Source organism: Polyodon spathula, chromosome 7 (assembly GCF_017654505.1).
Source record: "Polyodon spathula isolate WHYD16114869_AA chromosome 7, ASM1765450v1, whole genome shotgun sequence".
NCBI classification, from domain to species: Eukaryota; Metazoa; Chordata; class Actinopteri; order Acipenseriformes; family Polyodontidae; genus Polyodon; species Polyodon spathula.
In genome coordinates this window covers 55,017,246-55,034,745 of record NC_054540.1, presented here as the reverse complement: position 1 = coordinate 55,034,745, position 17,500 = coordinate 55,017,246, and the positions used below count along the sequence as shown (strand labels likewise).

Here is a 17,500-nt window from a genome sequence, read left to right as displayed (position 1 = left end):
GTTTTTTTAGCAAAGGGAATACGAGGGAAATTCAAGCTTGTGTTCTGAGTCCCTGCTTTCTCAGGGACTAGAGTCTGTGGTTCAGGATACAGGCAGGAGGGAACAAGGGATTTAAAATGTTATCTGAAATTCCACTAGTAGTTACTGAATGAGAAGACTGAGCAAGTCAGTTGCAGGAAATGATTTTCTCGGTTTAAAAAGTGTTGCCACTGTCATTTTTTCAAGTGAATCAGATGAGAATTAATGTGGATAATCTGGCAAATACAACAGCATTTGATATAATCATCTGCAGATCTAAATACCACTGCAGTTTTCATCATGAAAGCAGGGATATTTGACCGTAAGGTGCAGGTCTCTGTGTCTTTTAAAAGATTGAAAGTAAAATGCCAGGAAAATAACAATTTCTATAAAGATTCAAAAGGGAAGGTTCAGAAGCTGTCCTCTCGTATAATGATGTCCTCTAAATATAATCATGTTGTACTTCTTAGGCATGCTCAATGCATTCCCTTTCCTACGTAGACAGTATGCTTTCCGTCAGCTTCAATATTTATTAGTCCTGGGACAAAGATTCAAATATTAGGGCAAACAGTGCTCGTGTGTTCATATATAAGAATTTATAAACGACTGTCCAAAATATAGCATGCATAGCAATGTGTAAATGATGTCCACAATAAACAGCATGCATTCTACTGTACAGAAGAGTGTGCTTCCAAATCTCTTCAGTGGTCATTTAGCTGAGAACCAGCTTTTACTGTAATATGGTACAAATTATCTTTTAGTTTTCACGTGAGAACTAGTGAATTACAAAACATGGGCATGTTTAAGTGCTACAGCTGGTTTCACAGACCCTGATTAGCACTTGCTAATGTTAGCTCAGGTCAGGTAGTCCAGGGCTAGTGCTAGTGCTGAAACCAGCTGGATTAAGCCAAAAGTAGACTGAAGGTCACGTGTTTGGATCTCAAGAGTATTTTGGTGTTACTCAGACGGTTTGGTGGTTGTTTTCCAGGGTAGATTGTGTCTGCTGCGCCTGTCTCTCTATCATGTCAATGCAGATAGGCGAAGCTAAACCAAATGCTAAAATATATCTGTCACTTACCTGATCTTGGCGTTTTAGTGTCCGTGTTAAAGCAGTAAAGCTGACTTGGTATTTGTGAGGTCCTCAATACACTTAGAAAAAGTTTAATGTGAAGTGTTCTACGCAGTTCCAAATGTATATGTTTAAAATATCAATAACATTAAAAAAAAAAAATCTTAATAATGTCAAAGATGTTTCCTTTGATAGTGTTGTTATAACATAAACCTATTTGGAAAGAAAAACAACTATCACAACAATATTGTATTTGGAAAACTATTCTTTTTTGTTCAATATTATATTATTATAATAATAATAATAATAATAATAATAATAATAATAAATTAGATCTCGTTTAACACCTATAATCTGTCCCCCCCGTTATAAAACAATACTGTGGATCACAAGGTAAATATAAAGCAAGATGAATGGTAAGAGAACCCTTTGAGAAGTTTACTGTAGGGTTGCATGATAAAATCGTAACATGTTTGTACAGTAGGAAAGCAAAGTGAAAGCACGGTACAACACAGGCCCACGTGGTAAATCACAGCCCTCTTGGTGACTGGCTGGTGTGTACGTCACTCATTTGTCGTGTTTGGGTTTGATTATGTCATGTGCTTCCATCTCTGCATTGCTGCTGCTGCTGCAAACGGCAGACACTGCTCAACAGTAAGATGACGCCTTTTCAAAATGCAAAACTAGCAAAAAGCAATTCAATTTAAAAAATATCTAAACCTCAAGGATCATCGGAGCTCACCAGTTAATGCCCACAGGATTGGGTATTATTGCTGAGATGCTCTTGTTACAGCTTTACTCTCTCCCTCTTCCCTTCGCCCCCCTCCCTTCAAGTCCGTGCTGACAGATATGTTCTTGTTTTAGTCTGCTTGTCAGTTTATTAGTCTAAACATGCTATTAAATGGCTAGCATTAAACTGCTCAATTTTCCCTCTTTCTTGCAGTTCATTTCATTGAAATGTGTTTGTGAAGGAGAGTACGTTTCGATTTAGCATCTCTTTTATAAACACACAATTAAACACACTATTCAGCGCAACATAAATAACATGAGCCACGCGTTTCAAATGAAGCGGACGCGTTAAACAAACGACTCTCACAAAGATGGAGACATCTTCGGCTTTCTAAACAGAAGAGCATGCTGGAAATGCCCTTAACATGTCCTCAGGGCAGGTGACAAATTATTCAGAGAGTTGACAATAGCGTCAGGAAATGATGATAACCCCAGCCCTCACTACCATTCTCTTATCCAGCCTTACACCCTAACCCTAATCTCATACAATACAACCCTGTCACCATTATAGCCTGCTCCTGGTCTTTGTATTGCTTCGTTTCCGCTGCCTGTCCCTGGTATAGCTGAGCTTGACAGTCTGGGTGAGCTTGACAGCCTGGGTGAGGTGGACAGCCTGGGTGAGGTGGACAGCCTGGGTGAGGTGTCATTAAAGATGGCTGTCTGTGTCCCAGTGTCATTGTCAGGTATAGCTGAGCTGGCTGTTTGTTTTCTGGTGTCATTGTCGGATCACAGTGTGTTCTTATCTTCAATCTTGTATTCATTTTTCATTTATTTTTATTTTATCTGAACACTGAATAGCAGAATTTCTGTGATTTTGTCAAGCACTTTTCAATGTCAAACTGTGCCTGACAGCTGCTCTTGAATGTGCTTTTCTGCTCCAGTGTTGAGGAGAACTGTCATTTCTTCTGAGTCCCACGAAGCAACTGTGTCGGGTTTGTTTAGAACGTGGCCTTTGCTCACAGCCACCATTGTTTGAAACAGTCAGTCTTTTTAGCACAGGGCTTTCGAGGACGTGCCTCTGCACTGCACAGCTTGACCCCGTTGGGTATGAGATACAAAACTGCACTGTCTGAGGTGGAGCGAAACACCACCCAGCTACACCTCACCCAGACTGTCCAGCTATACCTAGGGAAACAGGCCATGTCATGCGCCCACCTCCCACCCCCCAATTAAAAAACATCCGCTCAAGAACCACTTTCATTTTGGTTTTCAAAATGGATTAAAAACTAATGCCAAAGGGTTTATATTGAAAATGCAGGACAGAAATATGCTAAAAATGAATTCATGCATGCATTTTTCTGTAATTGTGGAATTGTTTTCCTGATGAAAAGAAAAGGTATTTGTAAGACTTTTGGGAAACTGAAGCACAAAAGAAATCTGCTTTCAATCAAAACTCGGTTTGTTAAATGCTACCCGCAATATAATCAGTTTTGATCTGTAGTCCAGACTGTGTGTGGTCATCACTCACATTGTGAGGTAGTCCAGACTGTGTGTGTGTGTGTGCATCACTCACATTGTGAGGTAGTCCAGACTGTGTGTGTGTGCATCACTCACATTGTGAGGTAGTCCAGACTGTGTGTGTGCATCACTCACATTGTCAGGTAGTCCAGACTGTGTGTGTGCATTACTCATATTGTGAGGTAGTCCAGACTGTGTGTGTGCATCACTCACATTGTGAGGTAGTCCAGACTGTGTGTGTGCATCACTCACATTGTGAGGTAGTCCAGACTGTGTGTGTGCATCACTCACATTGTGAGGTAGTCCAGACTGTGTGTGTGCATCACTCACATTGTGAGGTAGTCCAGACTGTGTGTGTGTGTATGTGCATCACTCACATTGTGAGGTAGTCCAGACTGTGTGTGTGCATCACTCACATTGTGAGGTAGTCCAGACTGTGTGTGTGCATCACTCACATTGTGAGGTAGTCCAGACTGTGTGTGTGCATCACTCACACTGTGAGGTAGTCCAGACTGTGTGTGCATCACTCACACTGTGAGGTAGTCCAGACTGTGTGTGTGCATCACTCATATTGTGAGGTAGTCCAGACTGTGTGTGTGTATCACTCATATTGTGAAGTGGTCCAGACTGTGTGTGTGCATCACTCACATTGTGAGGTAGTCCAGACTGTGTGTGTGTGTGTGCATCACTCACATTGTGAGGTAGTCCAGACTGTGTGTGTGCATCACTCACATTGTGAGGTAGTCCAGACTGTGTGTGTGCATCACTCACACTGTGAGGTAGTCCAGACTGTGTGTGTGCATCACTCACACTGTGAGGTAGTCCAGACTGTGTGTGTGTGCATCACTCACATTGTGAGGTAGTCCAGACTGTGTGTGTGTGTGTGTGTGCATCACTCACATTGTCAGGTAGTCCAGACTGTGTGTGTGCATCACTCACACTGTGAGGTAGTCCAGACTGTGTGTGTGTGTGTGTGTGTGTGAGGTGCATCACTCACATTGTCAGGTAGTCCAGACTGTGTGTGTGCATCACTCACACTGTGAGGTAGTCCAGACTGTGTGTGTGCATCACTCACATTGTCACGACTTAGAGCCTAGGGAGTGAACTATGCATCACAACTGCTTACCTCTCATGTGATGTTTTGCAAGTGAGATACGCTAGCAAATCACTGGTGGCAGAACATTTTGTGCTGTTGAAGCCATATAGAAAAGCCTTCCTTACTTCCAGTATTGTCATACAGTGTCAGGATGATCACAGAACAATCGTTTACAATACAAGTTAATATATCATGTGCAGGGTGTCTCTTATTGATAAGAGACGTCATCTCGTGCACTGTGGGTCAGAGGACCTTTAGCGAAACTGAGCGGTTCTGGTTGCTCAAACTTGTTATAAATTATTATAAATCACACACATAAAGATTGCACTCAGGAATAGGTTTAAAAAGAAATACATTTTTGTAAAACGTAACTTTTAAAAACAAAGGTGCTTTTTTAATTTGCCATTTCTGTAATAGTTTCTTCTTTATCAAAATGTAAAGAAAGGTATGCATGTTTTTTACGGTTTGAGTTTTGAACACTGGGATTGGGCATGGTGTTCTATACACGGGATGACCTTCACACACAGGATACGATGTACTGGAATTTTGGCAACTACTTCACTGTGATTTCAGATATGCGATTTCTAATCTTTCAAATAAACAAAGCACACAAGATAGGTTTGTTGCAATTTCCCAGAAGTATATCTAAAGGCAACCTGAGCCTGGCGTCGGTCCCAATGTAGGTGTGGAAACTGCGGTGGTGAATTTTTCAAGTCATCTGTGCCTCCATGTTTGTTTGTATCTATTTATGTCTGAGATCTTTCAGAAGATGCAGTACCAATCCTGAAGTTTGCACCTACTTTTACTTTGAGTGAAAGGCTTTCTCTGTAGCACGCCTATTATTGTAACACGCAATGTGATATTGCTTTAGTGTAGACCCATCTTAATGCCAGAGCCACAGCCTGCTTCCAAAGGACACAGCTGAGTTTAGTTTCGTTTGTTCACTTTGTGCCCGCGGGGCCAACACAGGTACATCTCAATAGTGCAGCACTAATACAAAGAGAGACCCAACTAGACCAGACTCAGTAAATAACAATAAAACAATGACATAAGTCCAAACAATAACCCTATTCAAGAACTGACTCTTCAAACTGATTAAACATAGAATGATTATTTTATTAAATCACTGTTATCTACTGTGTAGACGTTGCAATGAATGATACATTGAGACAGTTTTTAAAGAAGTAGGACCTGACGTTTATAGGCTGGTTTGGCCAGTTTGAGCTATATGCGAACTCTGTACGTTTCTGGTCTGGGTTTAACTTGGATTATATGCCAGTGAATATACCAAGAGCTGTGCCAGTAATCAGGCACTGGAGCTCGAAGGCTTAAAGGACGTTATTTAATACATTTAATTGTAACAAAATTATATTATTGAGAAAATGACTGTTAAATGCATAGTTAAAACAGTAACTGGAGTTCCATCCACCAATCACAGAACTGTTGTATTCAGTGTATTCATGTATTCAATATTAAGAAATGGTGACTCCAGTGCAAATGCATGTAGTTAATGTTCCTGTGTTTTTAATTGTATTCCCTTTTCCATATTGTGATTTTGCAGGTGCAATCTCATGTGCACTGACAGTATAGTCACTAAAGATTACGGACAAGTATTTTGGATTTCAAGATTCTTTTACATTGAAGTAATTTGTGTAAGAGTATTCAGAACAAACTGTTTGTTTCCTTTTCCATTTATTCTTTGTATAAATAGACATCAGCATTTCAAAAGCTTTTCTATGAAAGGCGTAGAGGTTTGTGGCTGATGCGTTGTCCTTTGCTGTGAATGTTCCTGCATGCTGAGCCTGGAGCGTCACTATTGCACAGTGTGCTACACAGAGAGGCAGATCCAAATCAGAAAGCTTAATTCGGAATATGGATTTGCATGGATTAGTATTTCCATTAAATTCCAATGATATAATCAGCACAATCCTTGCATCAAATATAATATGAGCACCAATGAGTCCAATTCATATTCCAGATTCTATTTAAAATCACTTTATTAAACATGCAGGACAGGGTTATAAACTCTCGCATGTTCTGCACTCAGAACTGGGGTTCTGCACTACCCTAAACTGAGTATATTCATGAAATCACCAAGAGTCTGTTAAATAAATTATTCTTACCGTGTATCTGCATGAGCATCTCTTAACAGTAAGCCTACAGATTCAGATGAGACGTATAATCACGCTGCAATAAGTGTGATCACTTCAGGGTATATTTAGTCCTGAATGCTCAAGTTTCTGACACCTGGTTATTTCAGTAATGCAGTATGCCTAAAAAAAGTGTAGTTCTGAAAACCAGGACCAGTGTGAGTTTGTAACCTTGGATGAGCCACGGGTGTCTTCAAATCCGTTTGTAACCCAGGATTCCAGTCCAAGATTCCCCCAGACTGGATTCTCTAGTAAAAGCTGGAACCTACCTGCCCTGTAAAATGTACAGCCCAAGGTCTTCTGGCGATCTTACTTACCGCCTACAGTAATGGCCTCCAAGACATTTTGAAATGTCGTCATAGAATTTCAGTGAGTCCGGTGTTCTGCTGTCAGTGCGTTTTGTGATGTACTGCTTAGCAACCGGGTTAGCAACACAAATCCGTAGTCTGTATTTGTATTCTATTATATTTCTGTTAAATTGCAGCAATTGATTGTATGGGAACACACATACACTGCTACCCAAGAAGTAATAGAGCAACATGGTATGCGTAATCGTTATGTCGTTTTTCTTTTTGTATATATAGGTGGAGTTCTTTTAAAACCCAGTGAAGGCCCACACATCAGGGTCTGGTGTAATCTATAGAGAATCACAAAATACATCTGTGTTAGTATTTCAAACACAAGAGCCTTGATTAGATATATCATCTCAGTAATTAAGTGTGAATGCAGTCATTCAGAAAATCCTACACCAAGTTGATCACACAAAACAGAGCAGATTAAATTATTGACCCAGAAACTGCTGATTTACTCTCTGTCCCATAATACCCAAACTAGCAGCTGGCTGGAAGCCCAGTGAAGAGTCCCTGGTAAAAGAGGCTGATCACAAACTGGTTCCCAGTAAAGAGAACAATGTAAATTCCACAGAATGGACGATTTCAGATCCCTTGCAGGCTGATTCCAGTTGGTTGTGTTGGTTAGGAAGGATCCCAGTAAGGGACTAGCATGTGGTGTGGTTTGTGTGCCAATGTCAGGGGATGATTTGTGCAAATGCATTTTAATTGTTGTTTGTGGCAAAGTGAGATCAGCTATTAGGATTGTACTGTGTTTAATGATGACCTTTTATTAGGGTTGTGATACAACGCAGCAGACAGAGCCTGGGTGTTGTGTGGTGAACTCCCTCTCGCTCGCTCTCTCTCTCTCTCTCCATGTTGCTGTTGTTTTTATGTACAGAATGGATACGATGCATGTAATATATAATATAAAACAACATGCCCCACATGTCGTCTAGTTCCTATCCAGTTTTAAATAACTTTAGCATAACTGAGGCAGAAGTGTTAAAGGGACTAGGAGCTCTTAAAATAAACAAATCCCCTGGGCCGGATGAGATCCTCCCAGTAGTACTCAAAGAAATGAAAGAAGTAATTTACAAACCGCTAACCAAGATCATGCAGCAGTCTCTTGACACAGGGGTGGTACCGACAGACTGGAAAATTGCAAACGTAATACCGATCCACAAAAAGGGAAACAAAACTGAACCAGGTAACTACAGACCAGTAAGCCTGACTTCTATTATATGCAAACTTATGGAAACTATAATAAGATCCAAAATGGAAAATTACCTATATGGTAACAGGGTCCTGGGAGACAGTCAACATGGTTTTAGGAAAGGGAGATCGTGTCTAACTAACTTGCTTGATTTTTTTGAGGATGCAACATTGATAATGGATACTTGCAAAGCATATGACATGGTTTATTTAGATTTCCAGAAAGCTTTTGACAAAGTCCCGCACAAAAGATTAATTCTCAAACTGAACGCAGTTGGGATTCAAAGAAACACATGTACATGGATTAGGGAGTGGTTAACATGTAGAAAACAGAAAGTACTGATTAGAGGAAAAACCTCAGAATGGAGTGTGGTAACCAGTGGTGTACCACAGGGATCAGTATTAGGTCCTCTGCTATTCCTAATCTACATTAATGATTTAGATTCTGGTATAGTAAGCAAACTTGTTAAATTTGCAGATGACACAAAAGTAGGAGGAGTGGCAAACACTGTTGCAGCAGCAAAGGTCATTCAAAATGATCTAGACAAGATTCAGAACTGGGCAGACACATGGCAAATGACATTTAATAGAGAAAAGTGTAAGGTACTGCACGCAGGAAATAAAAATGTACATTATAAATATCATATGGGAGATACTGAAATTGGAGAAGGAATCTATGAAAAAAACCTAGGAGTTTTTGTTGACTCAGAAATGTCTTCATCTAGACAATGTGGGGAAGCTATAAAAAAGGCTAACAAGATGCTCGGATACATTGTGGAAAGTGTTGAATTTAAATCAAGGGAAGTAATGTTAAAACTGTACAATGCACTAGTAAGACCTCATCTTGAATATTGTGTGCAGTTCTGGTCACCTCGCTATAAAAAAGATATTGCTGCTCTAGAAAGAGTGCAAAGAAGAGCGACCAGAATTATTCCGGGCTTAAAAGGCATGTCATATGCAGACAGGCTAAAAGAATTGAATCTGTTCAGTCTTGAACAAAGAAGACTACGTGGCGACCAAATTCAAGCCTTCAAAATTCTGAAAGGTATTGACAGTGTCGACCCAAGGGACTTTTTCAGCCTGAAAAAAGAAACAAGGACCAGGGGTCACAAATGGAGATTAGACAAAGGGGTATTCAGAACAGAAAATAGGAGGCACTTTTTTACACAGAGAATTGTGAGGGTCTGGAATCAACTCCCCAGTAATGTTGTTGAAGCTGCCACCCTGGGATCCTTCAAGAAGCTGCTTGATGAGATTCTGGGATCAATAAGCTACTAACAACCAAACGAGCAAGATGGGCCGAATGGCCTCCTCTCGTTTGTAAACTTTCTTATGTTCTTATGTTCTTATATGTTTTATTGATTGGACTGCAGTGTGTTTGGCAGTGTGGCTGGTTACTGAGATTGGGCCAGCTCTGGCTGATGGACTTGTTTGAGACACAGTGGGAACCTCAGAACCGCTGAGTAAAATCACAGTGTAAGCGTTGAAGAATTTAGGCTTTTGATCCAGGGTGATTTAGGCTTTTGCTCCTGTTTTTCTGTGTGGTAATGCTTTATAATAAGTTTCAATAATTCAACAGTGATTTAGATTTTAGATTGAAAATTGGTGATTTTCTAGAATTCTTTAAATTAACCAATCCATCATTAATTGTTAGCAGGCACCTCATTTAAAGTGGGGACCCACCCTTTTAACTAGAACTAAACAACTGCAGTTACATAAAAAGCAGGCAAATATTTGCTCTGGACCACAAGCTTAAAAAATCAGTTTCCCAGTTCTTACATTAACAGACCAGCTGATTAGGATGCTCACAGTCAGGGGTCAGGACACCCAGGTGCTGGGTAGAGGGCTCAATAGAGTGAGATGCTACTGCAGTGTGTGGATTCAACCTGGACATCACTGTCCCTCGCTCTCTGTCACTGATACCCCCCTATAGACCATGGAGCCCGTCTGCCTGGCTTTACATTAATACATACACCACACTTTATAGGATGATTGACTTTTTCGTAACACTGAGCGTTTTGCATTCCCAACCTTGGTATGAGATGTGTGCTACGAACAGTGATACAACTCATGCAATAGCAATGGAAGGGACCATCCTCAGCTCATCATGCCCTGCTCAATGAAATCAAATCTACCCAGTGCCTTATGTGGAATTGCGTTTGTGATGTGAGATGCTGCCCACTGAACTGGGCTTGAACCCAGGTCTCTCTCTCTCTCTCTCTCTCTCTCTCTCTCTCTCTCTCTCTCTCTCTCTCTCCATCAAACAAATGGATAATTAGTAATACATGCTGTCTCCTGTTGATGAAGCAGTCAGCGTGTGATAAATGGGCACTATTTAAAGATGTGCTGTGGAAACTGCTATCTTTTCAGGCTCCTCGCTCTGACCATGGAGGGGGGGGGGCTGCATTCCTCCGCAGGACTCTTTCCCCCACTTCCTTGCACTGTGTGACTCTGAGCCTGACTCCACTAACTGTGATTTAACTAGTGGTTAGAGCTGAGGGGCTGGGAGGCAGTGTGGTCTAGTGGTTAGAGCTGAGTGATGGGGAGGCAGTGTGCTCTAGTAGTTAGAGCTGAGTGACTGGGGGGCAATGTGGTCTAGTGGTTAGAGCTGAGGGACGGGGAGGCAGTGTGCTTTGGTGGTTAGAGCTGGGGCTGGGAGGGTGTGGTGTCTAGTGGTTATAGAGCTGAGGGAGGGAGTCAGTGTGCTGTAGTGGTTAGAGCTGAGGGACAGGGAGGTAAGCTATCCTGTAGGGGAGAGCAGTGAGGTGGAGAAGGAGTCTCAGCTCTAGTGATTAGGCAGGCAGTATCACCAACAACACATAGAAAAGAAGGGCAATGTGGCTTGTGGGGGAAAAGTTAAAGGGGTTGGTATGGTCTGAATTATTTTTACAATACACAAAATGTAGGGCATTTGTTGAGTTGGCGATGGGGACTTGGTATTGAAGGAAGCAAGCCAGAGGATCTGTTGCTATGGGAACACATTGATTATTTAACAATTAAAGACAGGGTTTTGCGAAGGCGATACTGGTTCAGTGTTTCTGCAGCCAGAGCCTTTGATGGCAAAGGGTTTGCAGGAAACCCTGCCAGGGTAGAGCTGTTTGAGATCAATAAGCACTTCATCAGGGAAACAGCACAGCATTCCCTGGACCTAGCTTTTATTAAAAATAGAAAGTCAAACAGGGACCAGCCCTTTCTCGTACACTCACAGTAGAGAGACGTCTGTGATGTAATTGTTATTGTATTTTAGGCTGGGCATCTACTAGAAGCGGTTGCGGCTGTATTAGATTATAGTCGAGATTGAATGCGCTCATGATCCACTAGGGGTTAGTTATTAGTAATAAAATCATTATTTGAGTTCTTTACTAAATATTAATTACTCTTTAAGAACTGCACAAATCACTTTGTAGCCTTATTTCAATTAATTTATTAAGCAAAAATTGGCAGCATGCCCCGGCTATAACTAGGAAACTCTAAAGGGGCGGATATTTCTTTTTTTTTTGGGGGGGGGGGGATTTCACACAAATCAAAGGAGTTGAGAAACTCCAGTACTGAAAGTTTCTAGTGCTTGACCTTTTGAGGATGTTTTTGTTCGAAATACAAAGCCTTAAAATCTAAAGAGCAGATTCCAAAGGAGTCTGACTGTTGGAGGCAGAGGTTTGACGGGAGCGACTGCACATGGAAATCTCATTGGGGAAGCCCACTGGAGCTGGAACCCATGGCACTGGAGCTTGGGGGTCACCCCCACTCCATTACCCCCCATTACAGAGACAATGATCCCAGCGTCGGGAGAAATGAGCAGTGACAGCTGGCTGGGAATACACAATGATCAGGTCTGAATGAGAGAAAATGAAGGGATTTGGGATAAACTCATCCAGATTTTGTTAATTCCCGTGTCGTGCTGATCTGTGTGGATGGCTGCTGGTGCTGTGGTGCTTCCAGTGTATTCAGTCTCCACACACTGATCCACTGCTGGCTGAGCTGAGGTTAACCATGCATAGCTGGCACAGGGGGCAGGAGATATCCTGGCTTTACCTATAACTGATATAAAAGAGAATAGGCAGCAACTTAGATCAGAGGGTTTATACAAATTAAAAACGAATTCCAGTAATAAAGTATAGTAAGCTAACAAGATTTAAGAAGATGAGTTTGAAAGCATAGGTTAGCACGCCAGCACTGCTCTTTTACGGCAGTGAAGATTGTATCTCAGACTTTTTTAAACCACACAACCAGAGGCAACAACGGGAGCTAAAATGAATTATGATCTCGTTTTACTTGTAGGTCTCCAAGGAAGGGGCTGATACATTTATAAAGAAATTGTAATTACAATTGGAAGAGGCTACTGTCTCTGATGTAAAGAAAGAATGGCTTTAAAACACAGCAGACACTGTAAAACCGAGCCTCTGACCCAGAGTGGGGATGTGTCTGTTTAAAGCAGTGCTCCACACTGTGAGTTTTTGTTTCATTTGTTTCTCTTGGAAGTTCTATAGGATGGTAACACTCGGGATGTCCCGTAATGCTTAAGAAAGGAACTAATTATTAAAAGCCTTATTGCCTCAAAGACCACAATTTTCCCTGAGCAGATGGGAGGCAGCGTGACCTAGTGGTTAAAGCTGATACACTGGGAGGCAGTGTTTAGTTAAAGCTGAAGGACTGGGGCATAGTGTGTGATCTAGTGGTGTTATAAGTATGCACAGTAAATGCCATTATAAGCCTGTGACAGGATAGCCGGGAGGACAGAGACTCGGAGACAATAAAACTGTAGTGAAAGCATTGCTGCGCTGTTTTAATCAATAAAAAGTAAATCAAAACACGGCTCACAGAGCCAAAAATAAAAGGATTAAACAAAAAAACTGTTCAGGCTGGGCAGAGCCTTCACTGACCTTTGTAACACACAGAAACATTCACCCCAAAACACCTCCACCAAACAAAGTAATTTCCCCCTTTTTATAGCATGTGGCTGGAGCCTAATTATCAATTATTCAATTAGCTCCAGCCACATTTTCACATGTGTTTTGGCAGGGATAGAAAATTAACCCCATCCCTGCCAACCACCACCAAATCACCACCCCACAATATTTACAAACAGGGCCCTGCCCTGCCACAAAGCCATAGTTACAGCACTGTGAATCCATTGAATAAATGTGTGACAAGCATTGTAAGCTGAACTATTACTGTTTGTGGTAAACTTTTAGCAAGGATATAACAGAAAGAGGTTGTTGCAAGGTCATTGCCTGTGGTTAAGCTTTGAGGGTCTAGCTGTTAGAGCTGAGGGAGTCTGTGTTGATTGGGGGTTAGAGCTGAGGGACTGGGAGACTGACACTGACCTAGTGATGATAGTCAAGGACTGGGAGGTCGTCTCCTGATTTTCCAGGGGCTTTGTTTACACTGCGGCGAAGTAATCAGGATTTGGAAGGAAAGCCGATCCTAATTCCTTTCCCTTAGAGAGAGAGGAGGCTCGCTAGATAGCGTTTATCAGCCCGAAACACAAGCAGGACAGGTTCTGAAAACGCTTCAAAGTCCCCCAGCCCTCATTGTGTAAAGCAGTTTGCCGCGGCTCTGCTCTGTGTAGCCCGGGCTGTCTTCTTTGCTCTTCATTGTATCTTAGTAATAACCTTACACAATGTCAGTAGTGAAGACTAAAGCCAAGGTGGGTCTCAATCCTTTTCAGCAATTGTGAAGCTCATTCCCCTAAAGTGGACGTTAACCATTTCCACACTGAACACCTTCATAAAACACCCCTATAGTTAAAAAGAATTACTGTAGCAATTTAGCATGAAGCTCCCTTGTCCTTTGTACTTCCAGAGAGTCTCAGTAGGGTTCATGAGCCACTGCCACATGTTTTCTGGGATTCATATCAGCACAGAGCCTGCTTTATACCTGTTTTAACTGATCATTCAGTGGGATTTATACTGTTCCTTGTTAGCAGATATTGGTGTTTTGCACAGAGGAGCAGCCCTTTCCTGTCTGCTTCATTTAACTGCATTTTACTCAGCAGAGATTTATCCCAGTGCAGAAAACTGATGTAAGTCACTCTGCTGGTTAAAATGCAGTGAAATAAAGTGTGTTTTATTGCACTGTAGTGCAACTGAAAATTAACTCAACGTGAAATATAGCACTCTCCAAGTACAGTATTATTGGTACCTAAGAACAAAAGATTTGCGAATGAGAGGCCAGTTCCGAATAGTTGGCTGATCTCAAAACTTTGTCAGGCCAAGACAAAGTGGCCATGATGATTTTATAATCAGTTTCTTTGTGTGTGTCTTCCGATAATATCCTTTCCTCTGAAGGTTGATTGCTGAAATCACATTCTGTTCCTTGTTGTATTTTCTGCCTCTACTTAATTAGGGCTATGCAGTGCCTTTAGGATGTTTTATAACAGCAATGTGTAATTAGCTGTTGCTTGTAGGATGTAGAACATGCAGCTTGCCATGCATTTAGACCCCTGCTGGTTTAAAATGAGAAATCAGTCACCTTAGAACAGGCAAGCAGTGGAATTGATGTCACCCTTCAACCCCAACCCTCTCTGCTTCATCACAAAGACTAGACCTCAATTAAATCAACACGTTTCTACTGATCAATTCTGGAACCCCCCCCCCCCCCACCAAGCAACTCTACTGTTAGTGTTGAATAGCTACCACTAACCCATGCAGCACTGTCATGTAGGGCAATGACATCACTACGGATAGCAAGGGGCTCCAGTGTGGAAAAGGCCACCTTCCCACCATCTACACCTCTACACACTGTATTATCTGTCTGTATGGGTTGTTTTTTAAGGCCAGGTTGTTTTAGCAACTCCTCTACATTACGTTCCTGCAATAGTGATTCAGTTGATGTATGTGGGTGTGTACAGATTTCTCTATCAATGATTGCTTTAGGATTGCACTATGCTGTCTTGTAAGTGTATGTTTGATGCCCCTTTGTAATCTTCAGGTTTGAACAATACCAGTGGCAGCCAGGAGCGCTAGTTTTTTGCCTTTTCACTGTTTAGGTGGTACATAAACTAGTAATGTCACATCCTAAAATATATCATTACAGTACAGTCTCTTGAATATGAACTAATCCCTTCAATGTCTCTTTTCCAGGCTAACCCACCTCCCATCATTGTAAATGCAGACTCCCTGGACCCAGGCCCTTATGTGAGTATCTCTTCAACGTGGATCTTGCCTTTTGTGAATGCTTAATTATTACACGGTTATTATTCCGCTTCTCTTCAAGAAGAACATTCAAGCTTTTAAACACCAGGGTACAGACTGTGGTTTGCCCACGAAAAAGGAAAGATCATTCTAGCGCTAGGACCATGCAACATAATGAGTATCAAACAGTCCATTCTCGGCTCTGCAGCACTGTCACCTTGCACCTGAATAAAGAGCACAGAATCACTCCATTCTCAGCTCTGCAGTGCACATGAATAAAAACTAGAACTGTCATAGCACGAAATAGATAAATGCATTAAAGCTGTTTCTTTCCTTATCCTCTAGGTAAACGGTAGCGATGGAATGTACAAATATGAAGAGATTATTTTGGAAAGGGTAGGTGTGATTAAGTGGTTAGCATTTATTTATTTATTGTGCATTGTTCTTTTTTTCTTTTTAGACACTAGGTGGCAGTATGCATTCCTGTCTCTTTTGCTGTATCGCAGGGTGGTTGTGATGTGTAATATGTATCAATGCAGCGGAGGCTGTTTGTTGAGGAAGCCTTCAGAGCGTGCCCTCAGTAAAACTCTCAGGTTAAGGCAATGATTTCCACAATAGGACTGCTGCTCACATAACAGAACTTGCCAATGCTCCCCCCCCCCCCCCCCCCCCCCCCCTTTGTTCAGTGGGGATACCTGCTGGTGAAAGTGGTCCTGAGCAGCTGCTTGCTTAGTGCACAGCCTGCTAAGAAGAGGCAGAAGCTGTAATCTTCCCAAATGTAGGCTCTCCCATAGTCCAGGCTGTCTGTCTGACAAGGTGTGCTGTTTGAAACTGAGTCTGTTACTTCTTGTTCTGTCGCCCTTTCAGTCTAATCAGACATCTCTTTACTGGTGCAGGTTCTGAGGAAGTAAGCTTTATCGATCAAGTAGAAGCAGACAGTTTATCCTGTTGTATCAACTAAACAGATAAACTGCTGTAGCAATGTAACAGAAAACGTCCACTGTTCTGGTCTGTTTGAATACTGTATTTCTGCAGCATGCCAGACTCTTTGTAGTTGCTCTGCATCCTTTACCCACCTTCCATTCAGATTTGTTTTGGAAAACTAAAATGAGGGCTTTTCCAGCTGTGTGGAGTACTGCCTTGTTGAGTAGTTTATAGAGCACTATCAGCTTCAATATTCTTCTGACCCACTAATCTGGTTTGGTTTTTAGGGTTTGTTGGATATGTAACACATTTCTGATATTGATCTGATACAAAAAGGAATGCATTGTTTTAAAAAATGCACTTCTCAAAATGTTTCTGTAAAACATGACATCATGACAAATGTGATGATGACATCACATGTCAGAACCTGTGTCAACATCATGACATCAGCTGGCTTTGGTTGTACCTTGTCATTCTTCTGTGGCGTTCACTGTAGACTAATGAAACCTGGCAGTTAGAGGCATCCGGTCCAACTCACTGTACACCATCATTTATAATTGCTATGTTGTACCCATAATTTGGATTTATTCCAGGTCTCAATCCCCAGATGTCTGGGGTGCTGTCCTGTGTCATGAATATTGATAGTACATTTTATCTACCTTTCCAGCAGTTTCAGACAGGACAGCTCTGTGAAAAACAGCTTGTATCTTCCGAGAGTACTATTTAAATATTTGTAGAACCATGTGTGCAAACACAGTCACTGCTACTCCTGTCAGCAACTCTACAATGTAGTGCACAAATACTGAAACGCAAACAGAGAGATGCATTCCCTGCAGAATTCATCAGATCCTTAACCATAAGTATTACTGATCTGGATTCAAAGTTTGCAGTAATTATTATTATTATTATTATTATTATTTTTAGCAGACGCCTTTATCCAAGGCGACTTACAGAGACTAGGGTGTGTGAACTATGCATCAGCTGCAGAGTCACTTACCTGAACATCTCAGACGATGCACAAGGAGGTTAAGTGACTTGCTCAGAGTCACACAGTGAGTGAGGCAGGATTTGAACTGGGGAGCTCTTGGTTACAAGCCCTTGTCTTTAACCACCAGACCACACAGCCTCCTGTATGCTGACTGAGAATGGTATAGCGAATAGTAGTATTGATCAGTATTTGAATTCACAGTTATTAAAAAAAAAAAAAGTAAAATAAAATACTCCTGTATTTTATTGTATATTTTTTTCACCAGGGTAACTCCGGTCTGGGATTCAGTATTGCTGGGGGAATCGACAATCCACACATTCCAGATGACCCA

General features: G+C 41.6%; 1 protein-coding gene across 9 annotated transcripts in view; it reads left to right on the top strand.

Moving 5' to 3' along the window:
• The window catches only part of LOC121318846 (disks large homolog 3-like), a 64,956-nt gene that overhangs the window by 23,409 nt on the left and 24,047 nt on the right, over nt 1-17,500 (top strand). For all 9 annotated transcript variants that reach the window (XM_041255961.1, XM_041255954.1, XM_041255955.1 and 6 more), the window contains 3 exons: nt 15,207-15,260; nt 15,603-15,653; nt 17,435-17,500. The exon at nt 17,435-17,500 is cut by the window's right edge and continues 59 nt beyond it. In XM_041255961.1, the coding sequence (XP_041111895.1) occupies nt 15,207-15,260; nt 15,603-15,653; nt 17,435-17,500 (171 nt within the window). The remainder of the gene's footprint in view (nt 1-15,206; nt 15,261-15,602; nt 15,654-17,434) is intronic.